At 43.2% G+C, this 10,716-nt stretch overlaps 1 protein-coding gene across 1 annotated transcript in view; it reads left to right on the plus strand.

The window, feature by feature from the left end:
* Positions 1-9,322, plus strand: part of LOC106571659 (exostosin-like 3) — a 46,807-nt gene extending 37,485 nt beyond the window's left edge. Inside the window, exons 4-6 of the mRNA XM_014144974.2 lie at positions 2,626-2,770; positions 4,972-5,100; positions 5,742-9,322. Coding sequence (XP_014000449.1) covers positions 2,626-2,770; positions 4,972-5,100; positions 5,742-5,951 — 484 coding nt within the window. The 3' untranslated portion in view covers positions 5,952-9,322. The remainder of the gene's footprint in view (positions 1-2,625; positions 2,771-4,971; positions 5,101-5,741) is intronic.
* Positions 9,323-10,716: the final 1,394 nt, after the last annotated feature.

Consider the following 10,716-nt stretch of genomic DNA (forward strand, 5'->3'; position numbering starts at 1 on the left):
GCATAACAATTATTTTAAGAATTATAGATACAGACCTCCTCTATGCACTCGATATGTCCGATTTTAAAATAGCTTTTGGTGAAAGCACATTTTGCAATATTCTAAGTACATAGCCCAGGCATCACGGGCTAGCTATTTAGACACCCGGCAAGTTTAGCACTCACCATAATCATATTTACTATTATAAAAGTTTGATTACCTTTTGTTGTCTTCGTCAGAATGCACTCCCAGGACTGCTACTTCAATAACAAATGTTGGTTTGGTCCAAAATAATCCATCGTTATATCCCAATAGCGGCGTTTTGTTCGTGCGTTCCAGACACTATCCGAAATGGTAAAGAAGGGTCGAGCGCATGGTGCAATTCGTGACAAAAAAATTCTAAATATTCCATTACCGTACTTCAAAGCATGTCAACCGCTGTTTAAAATCAATTTTTACGCCATTTTTCTCGTAGAAAAGCGATAATATTCCGACCGAGAATCTCCTTTTCGGCAAACAGAGGAAAAAATCACAAAGGCGGGGTCGGTCGGGTCACGCGCCTAAGCCCAGAGTCCCTTGATCGGCCACTTGAGAAAGGCGATAATGTGTTTCAGCCTGGGGCTGGGATGACGACATTCAGGTTTTTCCCGGGCTCTGAGCACCTATGGACGACGTAGGAAGTGTCACGTTAGAGCAGAGATCCTTAGTAAAAGATAGAGATGGAAAAGAAGTTCAAGAAATGGTCAGACAGGCCACTTCCTGTAAAGGAATCTCTCAGGTTTTGACCTGCCATTTGAGTTCTGTTATACTCACAGACACCATTCAAACAGTTTTAGAAACTTTAGGGTGTTTTCTATCCATATGTAATAAGTATATGCATATTCTAGTTACTGGGTAGGAGTGGTAACCAGATTAAATCGGGTATGTTTTTTATCCAGCCGTGTCAATACTGCCCCCTAGCCCTAACAGGTTAAACAGCGGTTGACATGCTTCGAAGTACGGTAATGGAATATTTAGAATTTTTTTGTCACGAAATGCGCCATGCTCGTCACCCTTATTTACCCTTTCGGATAGTGTCTTGAACGCACAAACAAAACGCCGCTATTAGGATATAACAATGGATTATTTGGGACCAAACCAACATTTGTTATTGAAGTAGAAGTCCTGGGAGTGCATTCTGACGAAGAACAGCAAAGGTAATAACATTTTTCTTATAGTAAATCTGACTTTGGTGAGTGCTGAACTTGCTGGGTGTCTAAATAGCTAGCCCTGTGATGCCGGGCTATCTACTTAGAATATTGCAAAATGTGCTTTCACCGAAAAGCTATTTTAAAATCAGACATATCGAGTGCATAGAGGAGTTCTGTATCTATAATTCTTAAAATAATTTATGTTTTTTGTGAACGTTTATCGTGAGTAATTTAGTAAATTCATCGGCAGTGTTCGGTCGGAATGCTAGTCACATGCTAGTCACATGCTAATGTAAAAAGCTGGTTTTTGATATAAAAATGAACTTGATTGAACAAAACATGCATGTATTGTATAACATAATGTCCTAGGGTTGTCATCTGATGAAGATCATCAAAGGTTAGTGCTGCATTTAGCTGTGGTTTGGGTTTATGTGACATTATATGCTAGCTTGAAAAATGGGTGTCTGATTATTTCTGGCTGGGTACTCTGCTGACATAATCTAATGTTTTGCTTTCGTTGTAAAGCCTTTTTGAAATCGGACAGTGTGGTTAGATTAACAAGAGTCTTGTCTTTAAAATGGTGTAAAATAGTCATATGTTTGAAAAATTGAAGTTTTTGCATTTTTGAGGTATTTGAATATCGCGCCACGGGATTACACTGGCTGTTGAGTAGGTGGAACGCAAGCGTCCCACCTAGCCCATAGAGGTTAACCGAATCTTGAAGCTATACGTACTTTGTTTACATTCTTTGTTGTTTGTAAACAATGGAGAAATACAACCTTAGCCTATATTTTTGGGTTATCATAAAGATGGATCATTGCCCGTAAGTCATTTATTCATAAGTTACATTCTTCAAGAATCAATGGGTAAATATCAAGTATTGAAATGACCATTGAACAGCTTCCCAAAATCCCCGACTGCAGCATTGTCCAAAGGTTTTGCCGCTTTTGCAGCGTGTCCAGGCAGGCACCGTATGAAGGGGGTCATTTGTCATGAAATATTCTGGAATAATTTTTTTCCTCACCTAGAACCACCGCTAAATTCCCACTGGGACTTTCTATAGCGTGGATTTAATGTGAATGTACTATATCTCCAAGGGAAGAGGTTATACTCTTATACGTGCAAGCATGTTTTTGGAGACTTCCAGAAGTAGGAACGTGTCGTCTGATAACTACATGTAGCAGTTGATACTCCTCACTCAGTGAGCACGTCTTTGTAGTCTCGTGTGTGTCTGTGTGCACGTCCGAAAATAACACACAACAGAACACATATCTCTTCTCCTTGTAGATTGCTGTCCTTGCTGACGAGCTGTGGAGACCTTGTTGTCAGCTGTATGATTTTCCTTATAGGCCTACATGTACAATACAAGATTAATATATTGTGGTCGCAGCTCATTCTCCCCAGTATATTGCTGCCTTTTTCGTCATGTTTCTCTTGGTCTGGTTGTGTGGATCAGGGTGTGGCGGGAGGCCAGGGACCGCATCGTGGGCTTCCCCGGGAGATTCCATGCCTGGGATGTCAACCACCAGTCATGGCTCTACAACTCTAACTACTCCTGTGAACTCTCCATGGTGCTGACGGGCGCCGCCTTCTTTCACAAGGTACTCCCCTTCTCCCTCCCCCGTCGTGACACCTTTCAACCCTGTGAGCCCTGACCTCTATGCTGCACATAGCTCTGTTTGGTGGTCCTCTGTAGCTCAGGTGGTAGAGCATGGGGCTTGCAACACCAGGATAGTGGGTTTGATTCCCGGGACCACCCGTAATGTAAAATGTATGCACGACTGCAAGTCACTTTGTATAAAAGCATCTGCTAAATGGCGTATATTATTATATCATACAGTGCATTCGGAAAGTATTCAGACCCCTTGACTTTTTTCCACATTTTGTTGTGCGTTACAGCCTTATTCTAAAATTGATTTAATAGTTGTTTTCCCTCATCTACACACAATACCCCATAATGATGAAGCAAAAACAGGTTTTTAGACATTTTTGCTAATATTAAAAAAAAAATTATATCACATTTACATAAGTATTCAGACCCTTTACTCAGTACTTTGTTGAAGCACCTTTGGCAGCGATTACAGTCTCGAGTCTAATTGGGTATGACGCTACAAGCTTGGCACACCTCTATTTTGGGAGTTTCTCCCATTCTTCTCTGCAGATCCTCTCAAGCTCTGTCCGGTTGGATGGGGAGCATCGCAGCACAGCTATTTTCAGGTCTCTCCAGAGATGTTCGATCTGGTTCAAGTCCAGGCTCTGGCTGGGCCACTCTAGGACACTCGGAGACTTGTCCCGAAGCCACTCCTGCATTGTCTTGGCTGTGTGCTTAGGGTGATTGTCCAGTTGGAAGTTGAACATTTGCCCCAGTCTGAGGTCCTGAGCGCTCTGGAGCAGGTTTTCATTAAGGATCTCTCTGTTCTTTGCTCTGTTCATCTTTCCCTAGATCCTGACTATTTTCCCAGTCCCTGCCACTGAAAGACATCCCCACAGCATGATGCTGCCACCACCATGCTTCACCGTAGGGATGATGCCATGTTTCCTCCAGATGTGACGCTTGGCATTCAGGCCAAAGAGTTCCACCTTGCTTTCATCAGACCAGAAAATCTTGTTTCTCATTGTCTGAGAGTCTCTAGGTGCCTTTTGGCAAACTCCAAGAGGGCTGTCATGTGCCTTTTACTGAGGAGTGGCTTCTACCTGGCCACTCTACCATAAAGGCCTGATTGGTGGAGTGCTGCAGAGAGAGGTGTCCTCCCATCTCCACAGAGGAACTCTGGAGCTCTGTCATTGTGACCATCGGGTTCTTGGTCACCTCCCTGACCCAAGGCCCTACTCCCCCGATTGCTAAATCTGTCCGGGCGGCCAGCTGTAGAAAGAGTCTTGGTGGTTCCAAACTTATTTCATTTAAGAATAATGGAAGCCACTTTTTTCTTGGGGACCTTCAATGCTGCAGGAACATTTTGGTTCCCGTCCCCAGTGTCAACTGGGGACCTTATATAGACAGGTGTGTTCCTTTCCAAATCATGTCTAATCAATGTAATATACCACAGGTGGACTCCAATCAAGTTGTAGAAACATCTGAAGGATGATCAATGGAAACAGGATGCACCTGAGCTCAATTTCAAGTCTCATAGTAAAGGGTCTGAGTACTTGTGTAAATATGGTATTTCAATTTTTTAGGTTTATTAAATGTGAAAAAAAATCTAAAAATCTGTTTTCACTTTGTCATTATGGGGTATTGTGTGTAAAATTATGAGTAAAATGTTTTATTTAATCCATTTTAAAATAAGGCTGTAACGTATCAAAATGGAGAAAGGAAAGAGGTCTGAATACTTTCCGAATGCTTTCCGAAACTTACCCGTCTTCTATAAGATGCATCACCCTCATCCCTTCTCTTCATGACTTCCGTTCTTTGGTCTGACCTGTCTCACCCTCTCGTCATTCCACCTGGGCCATATTCATTAGGCACCAAACGGAAGAAAAGAACGTAAAACAGGGAGGGATGACTTGTCCATTTTAGTTATTATAATTTTTTTTTACCTTTATTTAACTAGGCAAGTCAGTTAAGAACAAATTCTTATTGTCAATGACGGCCTAGGAACAGTGGGTTAACTGCCTGTTCAGGGGCAGAACGACAGATTTGAACCTTGTCAGTTCGGGGATTCGCTCTAACCACTAGGCTAACCTGCCACCCCATTGGACTCGCTCATTTTCATTTTCTGTTGCAAAATGTTTTAAAACGTTGCGTGTTCTAATGCACGGGACGCCGGTTGATTCCCTCATATGTTTTGTCTCTCTGCTGCAGTACTACGCGTACCTGTACTCGTATGTGATGCCTCAGGCCATCCGCGACATGGTGGACGAGTACATCAACTGCGAGGATATCGCCATGAACTTCCTGGTGTCACACATCACCCGAAAGCCCCCTATCAAGGTCAGTGGGGCGCACACACCCACGTATACTCCAAAAAGACACACACACCCCGGGTACTGTTTATTTATATTTCTGCTCACTTAGCCAACCATTACTCAACCTGACATGCTCATTATTCTGTGGCAAATTATAAATCAGAGCACAACAAGATTGGATTGTTGCCCTACGCTTGCGTTTCCCTCGACATCTATTTGCAGGACATTTATACTAGTATATACATATTTATGGCTAGCAGACTAATTATGCCAATCGAGCCAGGGGGAATTGTGGGACCCGGAATCTTGGAATATTCCCAGGTGTTCCATTCAGGAATTAGAACAGGCTTCGATAGCGTGTATGACTTGACAGCAAGTTGGCCCTGGTAGGAAAAAGGCAGGTGAATAATGCATGTGGTGGGAAGTAACCTCCAATAACCAATGAGTGACTTTCTTTTTCCTGGAGAATCAACCCCAAGAGTCAACCTCATTTTATGCACTGTAATATGTGTCGCGGTATACAATTCTGTGCAAGTATTCTGTCCCAATATTCATTGGCACACACTGCCATATTTTACGACCACATGTTCATGGTATCGACAAAGCAATCAAAATGGTTGTAGCATTGTGATTAGATACACACCCTTTCCATTTCCTCCCTCTTAGGTGACGTCTCGTTGGACCTTCCGCTGCCCCGGCTGCCCGCAAGCCCTGTCGCACGATGACTCTCACTTCCACGAGCGCCACAAGTGCATCAACTTCTTTGTCAAGGTGTACGGCTACATGCCTTTACTCTACACACAGTTCCGCGTGGACTCTGTACTCTTCAAGACACGTCTGCCCCATGACAAGACTAAGTGCTTCAAGTTCATCTAGCCCAGGGCTAGGCCCAGCTAAGGAAGTTGGGCAGAACGGAGCAAGATAATGAGGAACTCGGGCAAAACGGAAGAAAGGCAGAAGAGGGAGCAGAGAGGGCTGGTTCTGAGATGGATGGAGGTTTGGGGGTGAGGGCCTACACCCAAGAATTGGATCTCGGATGTACAATAACAACTCCCTCAGACCCGCCCCCCCACACCTTTACTGGAACCCCTGATAGGCTGGAAGGAGAGAAGGGCCGCTGCCAATCAAAAAGCCTTTTCATTTTTTATTTTTCTGTCATGTCGTCTGTGTGTTTTATCAGCAACCACTACAGATACATTTTTTTGCGCCACTTTTTATGGGCAAGAGAGGTGGTAACACTGCCTACCCAAGGACTTGACTTGACTCTCAGAGCCAAACTCAAACTGACAATGTAAACAGACTGGTTTTAAACTGACACAGGGAGAGAGAGGCCGAGAGACAGTGGACTGTGGCAGTGGGCCCTGAGCTCCTGAATCGCTAGCTAGACATGTAACCTTTTGGGAGAGAAACAAAGGGGCAAAGGCATATATGGTTTGTCATTGCACTCATTTCTTTATTTTTATTTTTTTTTACTCATTTTACATTTATATACTCTACTCTTGTATATGAAACCGCGAGAGAAGCACTGATGGTCGCAGAAGTATTTTTTTTTTTCGATGATTTTTTTTTTTTTTAACGTGGTTTTTAATTTTGTAAACCTCAATCTCGACGTGGGATTATCAGTCGCCAGACCCATAGAAATAGAATTACTAGAATGGGCAAAGCCCCTCAGACCATGGCATTCTCAGAGTAGATTTTGTTTCTATGGGCAGACCTAAGCTAACTCCAGACAGTGTCCCGTTTGTCACTCTGCCTCTCAATGACTACAGATGGAGACTAAAGATCAGGACCATTAGGTCACACGTTCTACACATTTCCCCCCCCCCCAAAAAAAAATCGCTCAAATATTCATAGGAAAATGGGAAAGCAATTACCTAACACGTTTGTTAATGCTACAGCAGACTACAATGGTTTGAAGCTGGACCGAAACACTTAGTAGGCCTAGTTGTTTTCAGAATGGTTGTCTCCAGCTGTCACTGAGCGTTTACACGGCTTTTTGTGACTTTCTGGACCTTGGTGGTATTAGGCTACCTATCAATGGTCGGCGTTAAATGACGGAGTAGTCGTTCCTATATAGTCCTCTAATGAAGTGTTCAGTAATGGAGGAGGGTGAACTTGCCCCTAGATTCTGATATTGGGTCAGTTTTGCATTTCCCCCACTAATGGTTAAAGGCCCAGTGCAGTCAAAACAGTGGATTTTGGGGTTTTATCATGCATTTCCACACTGTGAGGTTGGAATGATACTTTGAAATTGTGAAAATTATAATGCCTTTTTTCGTGTAAGAGCTGTTTGCAAAGACAGACATTTCAGCCTGTTTTGGTGGGAGGGAGTTTTGGCCTGCCTGGTGACATTACCAGGTGGTAAATAAGACTGTTTCAAACATCTCTGCCAATAACAGCTCAGACCACTGCTCTTTGCTAAGAAGCTATTTTTGTTTGTTTTCAATTAAAATGGTCAAAAAGAATCACAGTAAGGTACTTAATTGTTACCCAGAAATGATTTCATATTGAGATAAAAATGTCTGCATTGGACCTTTTTAAGGTTAGGATTGGGGGAGGAGAAGCTGATCCCAGATCTGTACCTAGGGGAAGACTTCACCCCAGAACATTTAATAATGGTTTCAATTGGGCACTTGTGGGAAACACAAGTCTATATAAATATATCAGACCTTAGTGCAAGAAACTGAAAAACAAGCTTATTTCGACAGAAGATATTTTGGTGTTTCTATCCATCATCACAGTTCCATTCAGTATTAACCTCCAAAATGAGCTGCTTCTCTGTACAGCGCCTCCACGTCAGGTCCCTCAAGTTTCATTTTGTAACGATTGATGCTCAATGAATGTTTTCTTTGCCAAATAGGTACGATTTTTAACTGCTGAAAAACAGCACAATGTTTTGCAAAGTGCACAATGTGAACGCTTGTTAATAGGATGCGGTCTGGTACACCCTTGCCCCCTCACCCCTTTTAGACAGTATCCCCCCTCCTAAAACAAAAAAGTTGCCTCCCCCCTCACCTATTGAAATGGCAGTGCCTATACAGCCCTTATTAATTAACGTACTTTGACCTTTTCTGGCTTCATTCCATTGATTTGACTTGAGGATCTAATCTGTAACACTAGATCCTTTATTTGAGATGATTCAGGAGATGTGACGACACTGTTGATCAGCAATAGGAATCTATTTGATTCTGGGAAGTTCAAACTAAGGAACTCCACATTATCGTCCCCGTGATGTCTGTATATTTATTGAATTGAATATAGAAAATGGGTCATTCTAAGGCTTGCTTTTGAAGGGGTTAACTTTGTGAATAGAAATGATGACTGCAATAAAATGAAACGTGACCTTGGTCAACGGAACCTCCTCGCCTGACTGACCACGCATCACTGGCCCACTTCAACGTCGGTTCAAAGTCCTTTCATTGAAATGGCGTGGAAACAACGTTGATTCAACCAGTGTGTGTGCCTCATTAGAACACTAACGAGAACCAGCAGGTGGCATTGACAGCTCGACTTAAAACACAGATCTAGGGATCATCTCTAGCCTGCGCCAATCCTAATCTGAACCTTTTTAAGAGGTGAAAAGCAAAACTGATCTGAGATCAAGTCTTGGAGACCACTACAGTCTGGGTATGTGCTCAAACCTGTTTTTGACTGAGTCAGTCCATTTGCAATAATATGCACTAACACATACCAGTGGCTTGAGTTTGAGCTCCAGATGCTGCCTGCATAATTACCTGGCTGACAGACACACTCCTAACATTTCCTGGGGCAGGGAGGGGTCGACTCGGGTAACGTCTCATGCAGTGCTTTGGAAGGCCCACCTCTCCCCTCCCCATTTTCCCCCTCGGCGGACAATGACACAGCTGGTTTTTCTAGTGTCAACAGATGAAGAAATAGGGCCAGGAAAAAGCCACCAATCATTCCTCTAGCTGTTTGTGTTCTGAAACTATGCGCTCATGGGACTGTCCCCCCCCCCCACACGCCCAGCCCTGGGTCTTGTTCATTAGGCACCAAACAGACTGAAACAGGAAGTCCCTACCTGGTGTTGGTCAACAACAAAAAATAAACGCTTTAAAGCTGTTTGCTAGTGTTCCCCAATGAATAGGACCCTGGGCTAGGCTCCCAGCCAACTGCAACTACTGCTGCCTGCCCTGTTCTGTACCAGACTGACCACTGATGACAGGGTGAAACAAACCGTTGAAGGCCAGACATGGAATTAAAATCTCTCGACGTTAGTTTAAAGCGTGTCTCTGACTCATGTTGTTCTTTTGTCGTCCAACTCCCTGTCTCCTCCTCTCACCGCAGAAATTAAAAAGTAGGCATACATTTCCTGACGCTCTCTATTCTCACACGTTATTAGCCACTATGAGCATGTTCAGCTTAATCAATGATACTGGAAGTTAGACTCTGGGATTTACTTCAGTCAGCATACTGTGGATCTCAGTGCAATATGTCACCCATGACTCCATGCTGGGAGGTGTGGCTGCACACTGTAGAAACCCTGGCCCAATGGGAGTGGGGTGTGGGGCGTCGGGCAGCAAGCCTGAGCCACTAACTTCACAAGAGGGAGATGAGAGAATACTCCCCTCATCTCCAGCCAGGGTAGAGAGGGAGGTGGGGGGGTTCTTGTTACAGTAAAGCAGGGGTGTGGTGCTAGTACGAGAGACTAGTGTTCACCTCTGCTTCTCGATGGCAGCCATCAAACATGTTTCACAGTGAAATGTGAAACAGACCCTGTGTCCAGGCCTGCTTCAGAGTCAGCATGACACACTGTGTGGAATCCTGCTTGTCATACTGTACACCTTTGTAGCATAACTTCAGTACCCATAATGCTCTGATTCACCAGTGATTCTTTACATAGAAATATAATGACTAGATTATATTTCTATGGAAGAGCTTACTGTAGTGGGGATGAATTAAATATATATTTTCTCGCCCACCTACACACACTACCCCATAATGACAAAGTGAAAACATGTATTTTGACATTTTTGTACATTTATTGAAAATGAAATACCTAATTTACATAAGTATTCACACCCGAGTCAACACATTGTAGAAGAACCTTTGGCAGCGATGACAGCTGAGAGTCTTTCTGGGTAAGTCTCTAAGAACTTTCCACATTCTTTAAAAAATTCTTCAAGCTCTGTCAAATTGGTTGTTGACCATTGCTAGACAACCATTTTCAGGTCTTGCCATAGAGATTCAAAACTGTAACTTGGCCACTCAGGAACATTCACCGTCTTCTTGGTAAGTGGCCTTGTGTTTTAGGTTATTGTCCTGCTGAATGGTGAAGCAGACTGAACCAGGTTTTCCTCTAGGGTTTTTGCCTGTGTTTAGTTATCCAGGAAACCTCCCCAGTCCTTCTTGATTACAAGCATACCCATAACATGATGCAGCCACCATTGTGCTTGAAAATATGGAGAGTGGTACTCAGTAAAGTGATTTGCCCCAAACATAACGCTTTGTATTCAGGACAAAAAGTTAATTGCTTTGGAACATTTTTTGCAGTGTTACTTTAGTGCCTTGTTGCAAACAGGATGCATGTTTTTGAATATTTGTAATATGTACAGGCTTTCTTTTCACTCTGTCATTTAGGTTAGTATTGTGGAGTAACTACAATGTTGATCCATCCTTAGTT

This window comes from Salmo salar, chromosome ssa15 (genome assembly GCF_905237065.1).
Source record: "Salmo salar chromosome ssa15, Ssal_v3.1, whole genome shotgun sequence".
Taxonomy (NCBI): Eukaryota; Metazoa; Chordata; class Actinopteri; order Salmoniformes; family Salmonidae; genus Salmo; species Salmo salar.